This window comes from Puma concolor, chromosome A2 (assembly GCF_028749965.1).
Source record: "Puma concolor isolate L17-30 chromosome A2, mPumCon1.1.hap2, whole genome shotgun sequence".
Taxonomy (NCBI): Eukaryota; Metazoa; Chordata; class Mammalia; order Carnivora; family Felidae; genus Puma; species Puma concolor.
The window spans coordinates 121,998,503-122,018,823 of record NC_141668.1 but is presented as its reverse complement, the minus strand read 5'-3'; the positions used below and the strand labels follow the sequence as shown (position 1 = coordinate 122,018,823).

The 20,321-nt window shown below is 36.9% G+C and overlaps 1 protein-coding gene across 7 annotated transcripts in view; it reads left to right on the top strand.

Annotated features, from left to right (window-relative positions):
• Positions 1–20,321, top strand: part of GRM7 (glutamate metabotropic receptor 7) — a 900,471-nt gene that overhangs the window by 440,238 nt on the left and 439,912 nt on the right. For all 7 annotated transcript variants that reach the window (XR_015248268.1, XM_086697538.1, XM_086697536.1 and 4 more), the window contains exon 3: positions 18,648–18,789. Coding sequence is in view for 6 of the 7 variants with exons in the window: in XM_086697538.1 (XP_086553664.1) it covers positions 18,648–18,789 (142 nt within the window). In the remaining variant the exon portion in view is untranslated. The remainder of the gene's footprint in view (positions 1–18,647; positions 18,790–20,321) is intronic.

Genomic DNA, 20,321 nt, shown 5'->3' with positions numbered 1-20,321 from the left:
TATGTGTGGCACATAGTCCTCTTGTTAATTTTTTATTTATTTTACTCAGGTTCAATAACCCTTTGAAAATATGCATGAACAAAAGTGAAAATGATGCTTTATATTTTTTGTCTGTTTTTTCTCTTTGTTTTGTCACCCAAAACATAAAGTCTTGTAAAGTGGTCATGTTTTATTTAATTATTCCTGTCTCTGTTTAGGATTTGAGGATATCTGCATACATGCCTTTTTTTCTCTTCTTTCAAGACTTACAAATGGTTGACCAAATTTATATTGAGGTCATTAAAGGTGTGATTTATTTATTTCTCTTTTGAATATACTTGGTGTTTGAGAATGAAACATTTTTCATTATTTTTATCAAATCACAATAAAAATGATTGTCACAAAAGAAAAGTATATTTGCAAATATGGTAAGAAAAAAAAACATTTCATTTTGGTTTAATACCAACAGTACCTTCCTGGAACAGAACCTTGTCTTTATCAGATGCAGTTTTGGGTAAATAACTTGTGAGCTGATTGTAGAAGAATCAGTTTCCTGATATCTAGAGAGAGAGATTATACTCCTTCTAGAGCTACCATGGTTGATTCTATGGAAGGAGGTAATTTTTTTTTTTTTCAGAAAAATCCTGTCACTAGGCTCTTATCTTATTTGCAAATGATACACAAATATTACTGGAGGATAAATTCTTCAAACTCTTAAGTGACCTAAGACCTCAGAAAGTATTGAATTTTCAAACTTGTGGCCCATTTTGTAGTATGACCTTTTGGGGGAATTCTCTAAAGAAAACTCAAAGGGAACAAGACTTCTCCAAGCGGAGACCACTAAATAAATTGAAAGATGAAGGAATCTACTTGTTCTACCAAGACAGTTGGGAAACTCAGTGAACTCATTGCTCCTTACTGTCAACATTAGAATTGATCTCCTGGGCCTTGGAAAGCATTTATGCAAAGCTACCTACCTTGGTCACCTAAGATGAAGACTGTGCTGTTAACCAGTGTCTTCCTTTACCTCTTATGATTAAAGAAGTGTCAGCTGACATAAAGCCTTAAATACTACACTTCTTAGGAGAAGAATTTTTTTTTTTTTTCTGGGCTTTCTGAAAAATGGTGAGGGTAACACATTGCTAAAGCCATTAAATGTCAGATTGAGTTTGTTTCCACTTCTTTGGGTTGTACAGAAACACTAACAAATAGCAAGAATTATTTAACAGTGATAGATGCTCAAATACTTTGAAAATGTATTTTATTGATATGTTTACTCTTCCAAGTCTTAAAAAAAGGCTAACAGTTTACTGTAGTACTGATATATCTTAGCAAAGACACTAAGGGAAAGAGGGAAGAGAGCTGCAGAAAAAGATCCTGAAAAATATCACAATTCTTCAACTTCAATTTATCTTTTAGCATGTAGAGGTCACTATTTTAATGATAGCTAATCATATTATATAATTTTAATTTTGTTATCCAGTGTGGCAAACTGTTATCCAAGTTGATAGGGTTAATCATATAAAAGTGATGTTTTCTTTATATTTCTTTACAAAGTTGAATTATGTGTATTTAAACATTTCATCACCCATGAAGAACAAGCCTAGAGATATGTGTACAAATTATTCATTTCCTATTGACAGGATGAGGCTCAATTATTTTTTTATCTTCTAATAATATACAAAAGACATATAGTTGTTTGTTTGAAGATTTTAAGTTGTTTGAAGATATTGAGTTGAAATATCTGGCACTGATTCATTAAATGAAGAGACACTGTTATAAACGAGTTAAAAAATGTTCACTATTCAGGAGAGTTTGGAATTATAAGCATTCCATTTATTCTGTTTTATCTATTCATTGAGATAAATGTGATAGAGAAGAGGGTAAGAGACTAGAGGTGGAGGAAATGTCATCAGAATCCTTAAGAGCTGGTAGGGAAATAGCTCTGGATTAGGGTCAGGTATTCTCAATTTTTTTTAGTGGTACTGTATGTAACTGTATAATATTGTGCAAATCAGCTTCATTCTCAAGCTCCTGTCCCCTTGTCTATAAAAGGGACCAGTACTCCCAACTGTCCCTACATCTGGTAGTACTTGGTGGTATTCAAATAAGCATAGATGAGCTAAAAAAGGACCAAGAAAAAGAATCATTGTAGGGGAAAGACAGTAATCAATTAGTGAAATAACCAGTGAAGAATGACAAAAATCACTTATTAATTTATTCGTGGAAGATAACAGTATGGAAATGATTTTTTTTTAATTACTGTAGTATAGTACTGCAACAGCACTGTACACACAAGTTACTGGAGAATTCACAAATCTAAGAGTATATTTTTAGAACCACTGCCCTAGGAATATACAGAAATTGTGTGTGTGTGTGTGTGTGTGTGTGTGTGCGTGCACGTGCATGTGTGCCTTCCCTAAATAAGAATTCTCTGGATGGATTTCCCACACAGACATGATATCCCATTATCTCCTTATTTTCAAGATATAAAATGAATCATAAAATTGGCCTGGCCTATTGCTTCATTTCGAGCCCACACATCCAAGGTAGAAGAGAATAAATGCAAACAGAAGTTGAGAAATATCAGTCATGTTTTAGACTCATGAGTTGACCTCCTTTTTATTGTCCAGGGATGCATAGTGGGACATCCTTTCAAAGCTGCTGCTTGGAGACAAGTGACAATTGATTCTGACTGCCGAGGCTGCTAAAGCCACAGGGAAAACCAGTCACTGTAAAAAATCAGCCAATTTCATAGATCTTTTTCAGGGAAAGGAACAGCTTGTCTTCCAAAGGCTTCCTGAATCAGACCAGTTTCTTGATTAACCCACTCACGACCTGCCAAGACACCAGCTGTTGAGAAAAACTTGATGTTCCGTATTGGGATTTTGGTTGTGAGCTAAACTCGGAGCATTCTCAGAAGCCAGCACAGTTTTGAAAAAGAATTAGAAAGAAAATTTGTCTTATTACTATGTATCCCCATGTGAATGAGTAGGATGTTTGTCTTTTGTTTTGATTTCTATATCACCAGCAACTAAAAGAGTGCTCAAGTCATGGCAGATGCTTAGTAAATATATTTTTTAATAGAGTAGATGAATGCATGGTTGTAAAATGGCAAAGAAAGCAACTCACAGTGTAACATCACCAGCTGGAAGAGTATTAAATCAGGAATCAAAAAGCTTAGTTGCCGAGCTTCAGCTCTGATACTAAATGGGTTGGTCACTTCCCGTTTCTCAACCATTTTCTTTTTTAAATTATTATGCAGCTTTACTTTTATTTTTTTCATATAATTTATTGTCAACTTAGCTAACACACAGTGTATACAGTGTATTCTTGGTTTCGAAAGTAGATTCTCGTGATTCATCACTTACGTACAACACCCAGTGTTCATCCCAACAAGTACCCTCCTCAATCCCTAACACCTACTTTCCCCTCTTCTCCCCCTCCTCCCCAATCAACCCTCAATTTGTGCTCTGTATTTAAATGTCTCTTATAGGTTTGCCTCCCTATCTTTTTGAAACTATTTTTCCCCTTCCCTTCCCCTATGGTCTTCTGTTAAGTTTCTCAAGCTCCACATATGAGTGAAAACATATGTGGAATACATATGTCTTTCTCTGACTGACTTACTTCACTTAGCATAATACCCTCCAGTTCCATTCACGTGGTTGCAAGTGGCAAGATTTCATTCTTTCTTATTGCCAAGAAGTATTCCATTGTATATATAAACCACATCCTCTTTATCCATTCATCAGTGGATGGACATTGGGCTCTTTCCATGATTTGGCTATTGTTGAAAGCGCTGCTATAAACAATGGGCTACTATGAATCAGCACTCCTGTATCCTTTGGATAAATTCCTAGTAGTGCTATTGCTGTGTTGTAGGGTAGTTCTATTTTTAATTTTTTGAGGAACCTGCACACTGTTTTCCAGAGGGGCTGCACCAGTGTGCATTCCCACCAAAAGTGCAATCGGGCTACCATTTCTCCACATCCTCGTCAGCATCTATTGTTTTCTGAGTTGTTCATTTTAGCCACTCTGACTGGTGTGAGGGGTATCTCAGTGTGGTTTTGATTTGTATTTCCCTGACGATGAGTGATGTTGAGCATCTTTTCATGTGTCTGTTGGCCATCTGGATGTCTTCTTTGGAACAGTGTCTATTCATGTCTTTTGCCAATTTCTCCACTGGATTATTTGTTTTTCAGGTGTTGAGTTTGGTAAGTTCTTTATAGGTTTTTGGGACTAATTCTTTATCTGATATGTCATTTGTAAATATCTTCTCTAATTCTGTTGGTTGCCTTTTAGTTTTGTTGATTGTTTCCTTAGCAGTGCAGAAGCTTTGTATCTTGATGGGGTCCCAATATTTTATTTTTGCTTTTATTTCTCTTGCCTTCGGAAACATGTTGCATAAGAAGGTGCTGTGGCTGAGGTCAAAGCGGTTGTTGCCTATTTTCTCCTCTAGGGTTTTGATGGTTTTCTGTCTCACATTTAGGTCTTTCGTCCATTTTGAGTTTATTTTTGTGTATGGTGTAAGAAAGTGGTCCAGTTTCATTTTTCTGCATGTTGCTGTCTACTTCTCTCAGCACCATTTGCTGAAGACTGTCTTTTTTTCCATTGGATACTCTTTCCTGCTGTGTCAAAGATTAGTTGGCCATACATTGTGGGTCCAATTCTGGGTTCTCTATCCCATTCCTCGATGTGTCTGTTTTTGTGCCAGTACCATACTCTCTTGATGATTATAGCTTTGTAGTAGAGACTAAAGTCCAGGATTGTGATGCCTCCCGCTTTGGTTTTCTTTTTCAACATTACTTTGGCTACTTGGGGTCTTTTGTGGTTCCATATAAATTTTAGGATTATTTGTTATGGATTTGAGAAGAATGGTGGTGCTTTTGATTGGGACTGAATTGAATGTGTAGATTGTTTTCGGTAGTATTGACATTTTAACAATGTTTGTTCTTCCAGTCCATGAGCATAGAATGTTTTTCCATTTCTTTGTGTCTTCTTCAATTTCTTTCATAAGTTTTCTATAGTTTTCAGCATATAGATATTTTACATCTATGGTTAAGTTTATTATTAGGTGTTTTATGGTTCTCGGTGCATTTGTAAATGGGATAGATTTCTTGATTTCTCTTTCTGTTGCTTCATTATTGGTGTGTAGAAATGCAACCGATTTATGTACATTGATTTTGTATTCTGCAACTTTGCTGAATTCATGAATCAGTTCTACCAGCTTTTTTGTGGAGTCTTTCAGGTTTTCCATGTAGAGTATCATGTCATCAGCTAAAAGTGACAGTTTGACCTCTTCTTTGCCAATTTGGATGCCTTTTATTTCATTTTGTTGTCTGACTGCTGATGCTAGAACTTCCAACACTATGTTTAGCAGCAGTGGTGAGAGTGGACATCTCTCTCACATTCCTGATCTCAGGGGGAAATCTCTCAGTTTTTCCCCATTGAGGATGATATTAGGTGTGGGCTTTTCATATAGGGCTTTTATGATGTTAAGGTATGTTCCTTCTATCCCAACTTTCTTTAGGTTTTTGTTGTTGTTGTTGTTGTTGTTGTTGTTGTTGTTGTTGTTGTTGTTAAATGCTTTTTCTGTATCTATGGACAGGATCATTATGGTTCTTACCCTTTCTTCTATTAATGTGATGTATCACATTGATTGATTTGTGAATATTGAACCAGTCCTGCAGCCCAGGAATGAATCCCACTTGATCATGGTGAATAATTCTTTTAAGATACTGGTGGATTCTATTTGCTAGTATATTGTTGAGAATTTTTGCATCCATGTTCATCAGGGATATTGGCCTGTAATTCTCCTCTTTAGTGGGATCTCTGTATGGTTTGGGAATCAAGGTAATGCTGGCTTTGTAAAATGAGTCGGGAAGATTTCCTTCTGTTTATATTTTTTTGGAATAGCTTGAGAAGGATAGGTATTAACTCTGCTTTAAATGTCTGGTTGAATTCCCCTGGGAAACCATCTGACCCAGGACTCTTATTTTTTGGGAGATGTTTGATAACTTATTCAATTTCTTCCAGGGTCTGTTTCTTCCAGGTTGTCCAGTTTGTCGGCATACAATTTTTCATGGTATTTTCTAATAATTGTTTAAATATCCCTGTTGTTGGTTGTGATCTCTCCTCTTTCATTCATGATTTTTATTTCTTTGGGTTCTCTCTGTTTTCTTTTTGAGAAGTCTGGCTAGGGTTTTCATCAATTTTGTTTATTTTTTTCAAAAACCAGCTGTTAGATTCATTGATTTGTTCTACTGTTGGTTTTTTTTCGATTCTATATTTTTTATTTCTACTCTAATCTTGATTATTTCTCTTCTTCTGATGCCTTTAGAGTTTCTTTGTTGTTCCATATATATATATATATATATATATATATATATATATATATATGAATTGACCAAGAATAAAATCATAAAATGCAAAACCACTGGACTGATATCTGATGGTGCCTTGGAACCGGTGGTTGTGCTGGTCTGGAGGAGGGGCTGTCTGGTTCAGTCAGTGCCAATCTTGCTCTGGTAAATGTGCAGTTACCAGATGCAGAAGGGCATGGTTTGGTGTAGGCAGTCCTGCCTCCCATTGTCCCTTCCCTGAAGCCCCACCTTATTGGTGATAGGGAGAAAAATGGTTACATCCTAGTCTTTCCCCACCAGATCAGGTGTCCCAAACCACTTTGTTCAGGCAGTCCTCACAGTGCCATGCAGGTGCAAGTGGGCCAGTTTGTTCCACTGTACAGTCTCTTGTGCCTCCCAGGCACTTGGCTGGGATTCAAACCTTGATGACTTAAAGGGTCCTGCTCTGTGCACACAGGTTCCAGGATAGTGCCACTCCACCCAGCCAGCCAACAAAGGGCCTCTGGCTGGCAGGTGCCTTCAAAGTCTTTTGTCCTTGGAGGCTATATTTCTTCTTCCCACAGCACTCAAGGGAGAGGATTGCTCTCTCCACTTGAGCCTCTAAGCTGGCTACAGAGCCCAGAGCTGGCTCCCTCCTCCCCAGACATGTGAACAGGGCAGCAGTCCCCAGTCTGGAGGAAGCCCGGCAATCCTAGAATGAGATGGAAATTGATTCTTTCTCCATTTTTTCCATTCCCCGATCTGTGGTTTTTCTCTTGTCCTACACTTCCGTAGCCTGTCTTTCGCTTCCTTTTTTCTCTCTGCAGAAGGGGATCCCTCTCCTCCAAGTCTGTGCTCCCCATTTTATCTCTCCCATTTTTCAGTCATGCACCTATGGCCCACCAAGTTGTCCCTGTGGGCCCCTAGAGATGTTTTTGTCACTATGTAGCCCAGATTCTTGCAATTCTAAGTCTTCTAGCCTCGATACTTGCTATGTTTGAGAGACAAGGAAACTTCAGGTCCCCCTACTTCTCCAGCATGTTGACTCCTCTCTCTACACCATTTTCACCATCTTTACAACAGGAGGGTTGTGCGAAGTGTTATTTCAGCTCTTAGGTTCTAAGATCAAGTCAGCTAGAATATACATGGTTCTGCTCAAGATTGCTTCAAGCTTCAATGTCTTCCAAAATATGATGCAAATTCTTCTCAGGAAAAATGACACTACTGAAATTCCTAAACATGTTTAACTGAGACTTGCAGTCTGACATTTCTAGGCCAAGAGATGTGATGGAGTAACCTTGTATGAGTATGTGCAACAGTGCATGAGCTCTGCTCTTTCCTCATTGGCAGGGTATAAGCAGAACATTTCTTGCCCAAACCTCTAGTTTCTTGTTACAAAGTCTTCCATACAAGCCCAGCCCCATCTGTCTAACTACTGCATTTTATTATATTTTGCTGCAGGTAAGCTCATCTCTCCGTGCTCCCCAAAATATTATTTATATTCTGGTATCTGAGCATTTTCTTGGCATGTTAATCTGTCGTTGCTTCCTGCCTTCCTCCTTTCCTTCCTCTCCCTTCTCAATCCAGAAAAGGACAAGGATATGTCAAAGATTAAATAGAAACAAATAGAGAGTTGATGGCTAAGAAAAACAAGAACCCTTAAGTCCTAACTCCCAGGCTTCCAACAAATATGCCTCCATCACCAAAATCCTTGCTCCCCCCTCCTCCAATCCTAGGTACTGTTTCTAATGTCCATGTTACTCCTTACTCTTTTGCTTTGTCTACCTCTCCTACCCAACTGTCTTGTCCACAAATACATGGAGGTGCCAATCAGTCCCTTTTCCCCAGCTTCTCTATGCAGCGTTGATCCCTGGTATCTCCTCTGCTTTTTATGCTTCCTTGAAATTCTTTCACTGTCAGGAATTTTCTACCCCTTCTTTATAGGTGTAGAACTTTTGGATGGCAAGGATAAAATAGGAATATGTTCAATTGCAAATAACATAAAATTGACTGTTGGTAATTTAAATTAAAAGGTGGTTTGTTTTCTCCCATATCAGGAAGTCCATAAGTAAGTGGTTACTGACATTTCTTCTGCTCAGTGTACATGACTTCAGGAACTCTGGTTCTGTCTTTCTGTTTTCCCCTTTTTAGTGTGTTGGTTTTCATCATTTTTCCTGTGTCCCAGTGATACCAAAAGGACAATAAAAACTCCAGATATAACATCCAGAATGCTGGAGGAAGGGCAAGGTCTCTCCCTCTCTCTCTTTCACCCTCTCACTCCCTCCTGCCCTACAGCCCCCCCCCCAGTTTTAGTTTTCCAGAACTGTCCCCAGAAAATTTATGTCTCTTTGATGACTAACAGGGTCATTCCTACTTGTAAAAGATGCTGGAGATTTGAAAACAGAAATGGCCCCTTTGGTGGTGATCAATGATGGGTTGTTGCTTGGGAATGGAGGGCTCACTTCCCTTAGCACCAGGTATCTATCTGCAAATAAAAAAAAGGGGGTAATGGAGAGTTGGACAATTTTATCGAATATGACCTTTCCAGTTTGATCTCTCTCTTCTCTTCATTATGTATTTTTCCACTGACGCCCTCCACAGATGTGCTATAACCCATCTAAGACTAAAGTTCTTTCATAAAGCCTTTGGTGATTTATCTAACAAGATGTATTATGTCTACCCTTTTTAAAATTTTTTTGCTTATACAACATTTATCCTACTCTTCTCTCAATTGTGAAGTATATGAGAACAAGAGTGTTGTGTTATCACTTAGCATGAAGAATAAGAAGACAAAAATCCTATATTTCCCTGCCATTAAATTTATGATCTGCGGGTGAGTTACTTAACTTGAGAATGCCTCTGTTTCTTCCTGTCCAAATGAGGATGTTAGCACACCTGCCTTATAGGGCTGTATGACAATGGACTGTGTCAATGACGTAAAGCACTTAGAATGGTATCTGACACATAGACAGAACTCAGAAATTGGCAATCCTTCTACTACAGTTAAACCCTCTGGACCTCAGTTTCCCCATTCAGAATGGGGAATTAGATAAGGTTATTTCTCAGGCTCCTGCTTTCATATAATATTTCTTTAACAAATCCTAGAGAGACTTTCACATAAGAGTCTCAATATTTACAAAATTGAATCGGCATATCTAAATAATAGAGCAGATCATCAGTACAACTGTACAATGTATAACCTCTGATAGGATAGAACTACAAACTTTAAAAGGTTTCCTATTGCTTCTGCTTATTATATGAAAAACTATCCATTCTCATTAAGAGAGAAAAGTATTTTTAATGGAAACAGTGTGTGGTGTAACTCCTGAGGTTCTTCTTGCTGTTACAGGTTGCTAGCTACCATGGGCAGACAGAAAACTGATCAGTTTTTAGCTTCAAATTGAGAAGCTGATTGATTTCTGAGACTCTGAAATTCTTTCTATTACCTCAGTGGCTTGTATCTCCCTCCTCCAGCCACTGCCAGGGGGCTTTCTTAATCAAAACTGACATGTCATGAATGGCGTTATCCTATCTGTGTTATGCCCCTTCTTTTGCAACATTTATGATTATACTGCTCAATTTTTCCTTTATGTTTACTCCCCACAGAAGTGAAAATTAATTTGGCAGTTGCAATGACAACCTGCACCATGAAACTCCATTTAGCTTTCATATGCATGTGTAATGCCCCTCAAAAGTGAGATTCTTAAGGTTTTGATAGGTTGCTCATATACCTTGGTGACCAAATAACAGCAGAAATGCAACAGCAGGCAAGTTGAATCCACTGTGAAGAAGGTCTAAGCTGAAACACAAACCAGAGAGAGAACTTTAGCGTTGAATAGGGCAGCAGTTTAGGATGGAAATATGGATATGTGTCAGAGGAGAATGTAGTGTACTGAGTTATCCACCATTATTGAGAAATAAGCTAACTGATACCAGGACACCTCGAGTGTGTGTGGGCATGTATGTGCTTGTATGTAGACCATTCCATTCCTTGCTGGAATAGAACTAAGGCTTCTTGCATTACTTTCCACAGTGACACATTTCTAGCATAATACACTTTGGACTGAATACTTGAGGTGAAGTCATCTATGTACAATACACATAGATTTTTCAACCTGCTACATTCCCTTATGGAGGTGAGGCAAATGAAGTGTCTTTTAAAGAGGTACCACTCAAGCCTTCCAAGAGCAGAAGATCAAAACAGCTTGTTTTTTTCTCATCCTTTGTTTTCCAATCTTCTTTCTTTTTTAAGATTTTAGTTTTATGAGCATGTTCATTCCCATTAACATGTTAATAGCCAATTTCACTCTTCTGTTGTGTTGTTTGATTTTGCACACCTGTGAGCAGTTCTCTTTGAGAGGGGGCGACCATCTCATTTTTGTAATCACAAAACTCCATGCATGGAATCCTCCAGTGTGCACTGGGTGAGCCCTAAATCCGTGAATGCAGACCGCCCCTCCACTAATCACATCGCCAAATGGAGTTTGCTCTAATTTGCTTAATCACTCAGCTGTAATTGAATCCTGATGGGAAGCTGGGTTTCCATCCAAAATTATTCCCCTTCTCCTGCCGAGAAGGTGGTAAAGTAGCCATTTCTTCTCCCCAGCAGCCCCAGGACAGTTTGCATATGGTTTCATTTCTCCCTACTCCATGATGTTTTCCAGAGTTGGAGGAATTACGGCATGGAGATTGTGGTCCCCATTCTCAGGGATATTTCTCCTGTTGTTCTCTCTCTCTGCATCGTTTTAAATCTTATAACCATGTATAATGATCCATCTCTTCCTTCCTTCTCCGTATCTCACCCTCCTAAGAGCTCTCTACAAAAAGTTTGACTAAAATATGTATGCAAATATGGTACTTCCACCTGAGCTGGGTACAGTCAGTTTGGAGAGCCCAAGTGAATACTTCTGAAAATATGCTCCCATAGCTACCTGCATACGTATCAGTTAGAGCAATGGTCTCCAAGTGTGGTCCTTAGACCAGCAACACAGAATCCCTTGGGAAGTTGTTAGAAATGCAAATTCACAAGCTTTACTAATCCCACTGAGCGAGATTCTCTTGAGGTGGGGCCAGAAATGAGTATTTTATCAAGTCCTCCCAGTGAACTAATACCTAAGGATTATTGTTAGAAATTCAGATTCCTGGGCCTGCTTTGCTGCTGACTAAATAAGCATTCATTGGAGGTAAGATCTGGGCTAGGTAGATTACCTAAATAGATGATAGGTAGGTAGATAGAAGTATACATATATATGCATACACAAATGTAAACTTTTAAAAATTATTCTAGATTTACAGAGGAGTTACAAAGATGGAATTCCCACATACCCTTCTCCAGGTTACCCCAAATGTTAATATCTTAAATAGCCAGTATGCATTTATCAAAACTGAGAAATTAACAATGGAAAAATACTACTTCAATACAGATTTTATTCAGATTCCACTAGTTTTTTACATGAGTGTCCTCTGTTCCAGGATCCAATCCGGTTTTCAGTTTCTCAGTCTGACTTCTTGACCTTTACAGTTTCAAAGAGCCCACGTCAGGTATTTTGTAGAATGTCCTTCACTTTGGATTTTTATAATATTTTCTCATGATTAGATGAAGGTTATGGATTTAGGGGAAGAATGAAACACAAATGGGGTGCTCTTAACATCACATCCTATCAGAGGGCACATGAAATCCACATGACTTATCAGTAATGATGTTCACTTAGTGATCCAGTTAAAGCAGTGTCTGCCAGGTTTCTCCACTCCTAAGTTACGCTTTCTCCTTTTATATATTCTTTAGAAGCAAGTCACTAAGTACAGCCTTAACTCAAAGGAATAGTGTCAAAGAAGTTATAGGCATGTGTTCAGACCACTAGAGTAATTAGTAAATATTTTGAGGGAAATACTTTTAAGCTGTATAAATGTTCAGGGTCTCCTTATAGTTTCCCACACTAACTTTAGCATCTATCAGTGACTCTGATGTGCAACAATTATTACTATAATGTTCTAATGGTGATATTCCATTTCTCTCATTCCTTCTACATTTATTACTTGGAATTGTTCTGTACAGAAAATTCATTCCTTCTTTCTTATTTACTTATTTAGTCTTTTTTATTTCAGTATTGGTTTGTAAGTGTGTATTGTAGTCTTTGGATAATTATTTAATACCATTGTTCCTTATTTTGTTAATATTGTTTGAGCTTTGATCACTGGGCACATTTTTAGGTTGCTTTTGTGTCCTGTTGACGTAACCCCATATTTTTTTTTGCCTTTGTGTATTTCTTAATTCCTGACTACAGCCTCATTTTGTATGTGCCCTGCCCCAGCCTTAGAATCAGCCATCTCTTCAAAGAGTTCTGTTTCTTTTTTCTGAAAGATGATATTTCCAAACCAACACCTGTGTAGTAAGAGGGCTGTTTGCTCTGGTATGTCATTGCTTCGAGGCTTTCTCAGTGGATGGTGCTAGGATACATATGTATGTATACTAACCCATGTATACAGGCATATCTCTCCCTCTCTAAAACATGAGTTTATGCTGATATTTCTGACCCTTTCTGGCATCACATGGTTTATTCTAGCCTGCCTTTATCTGCGTATGCATAAATTCTTCAACAGTGTAAAACCTATCTGCCATTATCTATAATTAATTTACTGTTTTGTTCAACCCAACTCAAATATGGACAGCAGTTCCAGAATTGCTAACTCATATCCCTGTGAAAACTACACAAATCAGAGTACCATTTTATATTCAGTTCTTTTACTCTCTAGCGTCAGACTTTCCAGTCGAAGTGCAGTTTTTAAAAGTTGTTTATTTAGATCAACTTATTTTCTACACATCTCCATCAGTAAAATTGCCTCAGATATTAGTAATGCCATTAGATTAATTTGTCACAGTTGCATTCCATTCTAGGATCCCCTGATAAAACCTGATCTTTTAAATTTTGCATTATTGTGGTGTGTTGCTCTTAGGGTTTTGACAAGTGTGTGGAATCATGTGTCTCCTACTACAGTACCATCAGAACATTTCCATTACCCCCAAATTCCCTTGTGGGCTCCCTTTGTACTCAACACCTCCTCTCAACCCTTGGCATCCATGGATCTGTTTTCCACCCCTACAGTTTTGCTTTCTCTGGAATGCAATATGAACAGAATTATACAATATGTAGTCTTTTCAGTTTGGCTTCTTTGACTTAGAAAAATGCTTTTAAAATTTATTCATGCTCATCCACGAATCAGCAGTTCCTTTTTGTTACTGAGCAGGATTCAGTTGTATGGATGTACCAGTTTGTTGATCTATTCACCAGTTGACAGATGTCTTAGTTGTTTCTAGTTTTAGTGATTACAAATATAGTTGCTGTAAACATTTGTGTGCACATTTGTGTGAGCACAAGCTTTTAATTCATCTGGATAAATCCCTAGGATTGGAACTGACTGCTGCTTGATAGGTTACCTCTACATTTAACATTTTGTGATGTCAAACTGGTTTCCAAAGTGGCTGTACCATTGTACATTCGTGCCAACAATGAGCAGACATTCCTATGCTTTGCATCTTCTCCAGAATTTGATATTGCTGGATTTTTTGAAAACTGTTTTAATAGGTATTGTAGCATTATATCATTGTGGTTTTAATTAGCATTTCCCTAATGACTGATCTTTTCCTGTGATTATTTACCATCTATTTTGTGTGTGTGTCTATGCAGATTTTATGCCCATTTTGAGTTTTCTTTTTTTATTGCTGAGTTTCAGTACTTTATGTATTGTAGATATAAATCCTTTGTAAGATATATGATTATCTCCCAGTCTCCGGCTTGAGCTGTCATTTTCTTAATACTGTCTTTCATAGAACAAAAGTTTTAAGGTTGCATAAAATTTGATTTATCAATTTTGTTCTTTACAGTTTGGGGTTTTACTGTCATACCCGAAAACTCTTTGCAAAACCTAAGGTCATTACAGATTTCCCTTTGTCTCAGTCTGAAAGTTTTTTTAGTTTCATATTTTAGACTTAGGTCTATCATCCATTTGAAGTGAATTTTTAAAGTTTATTTATTTACTTATTTTGAGATAGAAAGTGCACACACCAGTGACCAGGGGAGGGGCAGAGAGAGGGAGGAAGAGAGAAAATCCCAAGAAGACTCTGTGCTGTAAGCACAGAGCCCAACATGGGGCCAGAACTCATGAAACTGTGAGATCATGACCTGAGCCAAAATCAAGAGTTGGATGCTTAATCAACTGAGCCATCCAGGTGCCCCTAAAGTCAATTTTTATATGAAGTATGAAGTATATGTCGAGTAATTATTTCTGTGCATGAATATCTTTTTGTTTCAGCATCATTTGTTTAAAAGAGTACCTTTCTCCACTGATTGCCTTCGCATCTTTGCCAACAATCACTTGACTGTATTTGTATTGATCTGTTTCTGGACCTCTTTTCTGTTCCACTGATCTAAGTGTCTGTTCTTTTGCCAACCCCTCACCATCTTGATTACTGTAGCTTGGGATTGATAGTAAGTCTTGAATTTGGAAAGTTCACCAGTTTTGTTCCTCTTTTTCAGTTGTTTTGACTATTCTAGTTCCTTTGACTTTCTGTATAACTGTTAGAATTAGCTATTGATATATAAAGTGAAACCTTGGATTGAGAGTAACTTGTTCTACAAGTGTTCTGCAAGACAAGCACACATTTCTAATAAATTTTAACTTGATAAATGGGCGATGTCTTGCAATATGAGTAGCATGTGATGCCAAATGTCACATGATCACAACTGAGCCAATGGTTCTTGAAATTCGCTTTGATATACAAGTGCTTTGGACTAAAAGCATGCTTCAGGAATGAATTATGCTCACAAACCAAGGTTTTATTGTATTTTAAAAGGTTGCTGAGATTTTGAATAAAATTGCAATGAATCTATAGATAAAATTGGGGAGAGTTTTTTTTTTCTTTCAGCCATGTTTCATAATTTTCAGAATATAGCTCCTGTACATATTTTTTTTAGATTTATACATAAGCACCACGTTTTTTATTATATTGTTAATGACATTATTTTAGTTTAAAATTATAATTGTTCATTGCTGATCTGTAGATATATGACCTTTGTATTTTGAATTTCTGTCCCACAACTTAGCTTAACTCACCTTTTAGTTCTAGAAGATTTTACCTAGACAGTTATGTCATCTGCAAATAGAGACAATTTTAGTTTTTCATTTGCAAACTGTATGCCTTTTGTTTCTTTTCTTTTTTCCCCGCTTATTTCTCTGACAAGGACATCCAGTTCAATGTTGAATAAGAGTGTTAAGAGAAGAAAAAGTTGCCTTGTAATTTCTTACTATTAAGCATGATGCTTGTTGTAGGCCTTTAGTAGATGCCTGTTATTAGTCTTAGGAAGTTCTCATCTGATCCTAGTTTTATCATGAATGTATATTGAATTTTGTTTCGTGCTTTTTCCACATATATGAAGGTGATCATATATGGTTTATCTTATTTAATCTGATCATATATAAATTATAATACTTGATTTTCAAATAATGATTCAACATTGCAATCCTTGGATGAAATCCACTTGTTTATGATATATTACTATTTTTTATAAATTGCTGGATTTATTTGTTTAGTAGTTTTTTTTAGAAGTTTTGCAAGTATGTTCATGAATGGTATTAGTCTTTTTAAAAATGATATCTTCATCTGGTTTGGGTATTAGGATAATACTGACCTTATGAAATGAGTTATTTTCTCTCCTCTTCTCTTTTCAGTAAAAGAGTGTATAGATCATGTTTTATTTCTTCCTTAACTGTTTGGTAGACTTTACCAATGAAACTATGTGAGGTGGGATCTTTCTTTTTTGGAAGTTTGTGTGTGTGTGTGTGTGTGTATGAATTTGGTATCTCTAATATATTTAGAACTATTCAGATTATATATCCCACATTCAGTTTTGATAGTTTGTGTCTTTCAAGGAAGTCATCCATTTCATTTAATTTGATAAGTGTATTGGCAAAAGTATATTATTTATAATATTCCCTTACTACCTTTTGCTACCTGTGGGATCAATCAGTAAGGTTAGCCCCTCTTTTATTCCTGATATGAATAATTTTTGACTTATTTCTTTTGGTCAGCTTTGACTGGAGATTTACCAATTTTATGAATGTTCCCAAATAAGCAGATTTTTTTTAATTTTTCTCTTATTTTTTTCTGATTTCAGTTTAATTGATTTTGCTCTTTTATTATGTCTTTCTGCTTTTTTGGGGGGACAGTTATTTAGCCATTTCCCACCTTATTCCTTAAAAAGAGGCTTCAGTTGCTATTTTCAATATTTGCTCTTTTCTCACATAAGCATTTGATGATTACAAATTTTCTCCTAAATACCACTTTAGTTGAAATCTATACATTTTGATATGTTCCACTTTTATTTTCATTTAGTTTTGAATATTTTAAAATGTCACTTGACATTTCCTCTTTGACCCATGGGTTATTTAGAAGTGTGTTGTTTAATTTCCAAGTGTTATTGATTTCTAGTTTAATTGTTAGTTCTGATAACATTGTATGATTTCTATGCTTTTAAATTTGTTTTGTTCTTGTTGTTTTTTAATGGACCAGAATATAGTCTAGCTTAACAAATGTTCCACTTACATTTGAAAAGAATGTGTACTGTTCTGTTGTCCTCTCGATTGTTCTATAAATGTCAATTAGGTCAAGTTGGTTGATGGTGTTGTTGAAACTCTACATTTTGAAAACGGACTATCGGTGATCTTGTGCACACTGAAAATTAAGAGCCACTTATAGAGAACTAACACTGATTAGGATGAAAGTGTAATGGAGGTTCAGTTTTGGATGAGGTTTCATATTTGTTATGTTCGTGGGAGCCTAGTATCATCCACTCAGTTGTCCACGCTCAGGATGTAAGCTTAATAATAGATATCTCCCAACCACATTACAAGAACAAGTTTTTCCTCTTCACCTATAGGTCTTCTGCCCATTGGATGGCCTTTGATGCCTTTCCTACAAATATTCTCTCTACCGCTTTCATCTATACCAGCCTTTCTTTTCTTTTTCTTTTTTTAAAGTTTATTTATTTATTTTTGTGAGATACAGAGACAGCATGAGTGCAGGAGAGACAGGAGAGACAAAGAGAGAGAGGGGGCTCTGTGCACCAGTGTGAGCCCAATGCAGGGGCCAAACTCATGAAACCATGAGATTGTACCTGACCTAAGACCAAGAGTCAGACACTTAACTAACTGAGCCACCCAGGTGCCCCATATACCAAGCTTTTTTTTTTTTTTTAATTTTTTCAATGTTTGTTTGTTTATGTATTTTGAAAGAGAGAGAGATAGAGCATGACCAGGGGAGGCACAGAGAGAGAGGAAGACACAGAATCTGAAGCAGGTTCCAGGATCTGAGCTGTCAGCACAGAGCCCGAGGTGGGGCTTGAACTCATTAACTGTGAGACCATGACCTGAGCCAAAGTCAGTCGCTTTACTGACTGAGCTACCCAGGCACCCCTATACCAGCCTTTCTTAAAGTGTGTTTTATAAAGTACTATATACAGGAGCTACTACTAACCAAAAGGTGGGGTCATGAGGAGTACATCAATTGCTTAGTAAACTGCTGCATATTTCCATCTTGAAATTCATGACAATTAATATCATAACAGCTCTGAGAAATCTGAATAAACACATCTATTTTTTAATTTAATACCCTTTCTTTCTAACAAAAAATACATAATACCAACTACCTTATAAAGTTTTTAAGATGGGATAACATATATAAAAACACATATTTGAGGGTTGAGTACATATTATCTGGTCAATAAATGTTTGTTACTGTGATTTATAGTAGTTGGTGTTTTTGATGGTGCTGTTTTATTTTTAGATTTATTCCATTGGCTGACCTTTAAAAGTTGGGATAGATATGAAGGTGAAAGAAAAAAAAAAACATGGGAATGCAAACACCAGGAAAGTCACAAAAATTGACCTGAGCTTTAACTGTTTCAGTACATTTTTATTGTAGTTTATTGATTTTAGTTTTCTTGTAGTGTAGCACATTCATTTTAAAGACCTTCCTCCACCCATTTTGTCAACCTAAATCTGTCTCCCCAGGATCAGTATCAATGGTGTTCCTGGGCATTCTTAAGTGCAGTACTAAGAAAATCAGGCTGTGCAATATCATGGAGGATGCATCTATTATGAACAACAGCTCAGGACTTCACATAATACCTGCAGCCATCCTCATTCAGCAGCATCACCAAGAAGTGCTATGTACTCAGAAATCAAAATTCCCTCCTCCTCAGCTACTTACCCTGGTTCCTTTGGTATCTCTGAGGGAACTTTATTGACACTCTGCTTTCTTTTCTTAAACAGGTGGGCTCTGCATTGCACAGTCTGTGAGAATCCCCCAAGAGCGCAAAGACAGAACCATTGACTTTGATAGAATTATCAAACAGCTCCTGGACACCCCCAACTCCAGGGCCGTCGTGATTTTTGCCAACGATGAGGATATAAAGTAAGGATGACTGGTGTAATTCATTAATATGCATGCTGCAACTTTTGGAGACAGAAGGATCAGGATACTGGCAGAGAAAGGGGAAAAGATAGCACAGAAGCAAATCTATAATTACATAGTGGGGAAGTCTGTACGTGCTCTCTCCCCTACACACGTAGTGGTAGCCAACCACGGAAGCAGCTGTGTGTTCCTGTCATGTCTTCCCCTCTGTTAGCAAAATAAATGTATTCAATTACTTGTAAAAAGAGAAAACCACTGGACCTTTCAGAGATTCTTTTATTAAAAATATACCCAAATGTAACAGACTTTTATCCGAAGAATGGTTCCTCTTAATGTAAAAGAAAAAACATCTTATAATTCTGGCTGTATTACTACTGCTTTAGACTCAATATGTTCCAAACCAAGCTTGTCCACCTCCACATCTCCAGTCCACTTCTTCCCCTTCTTATCTTGATTCTTCTTGGAGTAAAAAATCTGATTGGAATCATGACTTGTTTTCCTCATTCCTGCATTCTTGGCCAAGCTATGTAGAGCTAACCTTTGTTTCTAGAACATAATGTGTCTGGAATATGTTTCTTTCTTTTTTTTTTTTTTATTATCTTCAATTTGTCTTTTTTTTTTAATATGAACTTTATTGTCAAATTGGTTTCCGTACAACACCCAGTGCTCATCCCAACAGGTGCCCTCCTCAATGCATGGGGGCACTTGTACCCCAGTGTTTATAGCAGCCAATAATAGCCAAATAGCTTTCAACAATAGCCAAATTATGGAGAGAGCCTAAATGTCCATCAAATGATGAATGGATAAAGAAATTGTGGTTTATATACACAATGGAATACTATTTGGCAATGAGAAAGAATGAAATACGGCCTTTTGTAGCAACGTGGATGGAATTGGAGAGTGTTACGCTAAGGAAATAAGTCACACAGAGAAAGACAGATACCACATGTTTTCACTCTTATGTGGATCTGGAATATGTTTCTAAGACACAAATGTGCCTTGAATTCTTCTCTGACCACTACCACCTTGGTCCAGAATATTTATTTATTTAGAATAAATAGTAATTACACTTGCTTAAAAATATTTTAAAAATCTAGGTTTATAAAAAAGTTCCATTCACCCTACCGCCTCCCCCTAGCTAACAGGTTCCCTTTTTCAGCTGCAGTGGCTAGTGACCAGTTTCTTGTATACTCTTCTAGACATAGTCTATATTTTTATATGACGGTGGCATACTATGTGTACATCTTGTTGTATTCCCTGCTAGCTTTTCCTCACTATTTTATCATGGATGTCTATGAATATAAGTACCTGTCTATCCAGTCTTTCTAATAGCTGTGCAGAATTTCATCTTATACCCATACTATAATTTGTTTAAATGCTGCCTTATTGATTGACATTTGCAGACTTTTGTAATTATAAATAATGCTGCAATAAACTTCCTTTTCCACATCTGTGCATGCAAATATAAATATGCAAATACAGATTATTAATATATGCATTTTATGCAATAGATAGATATGTAGTAATATAAC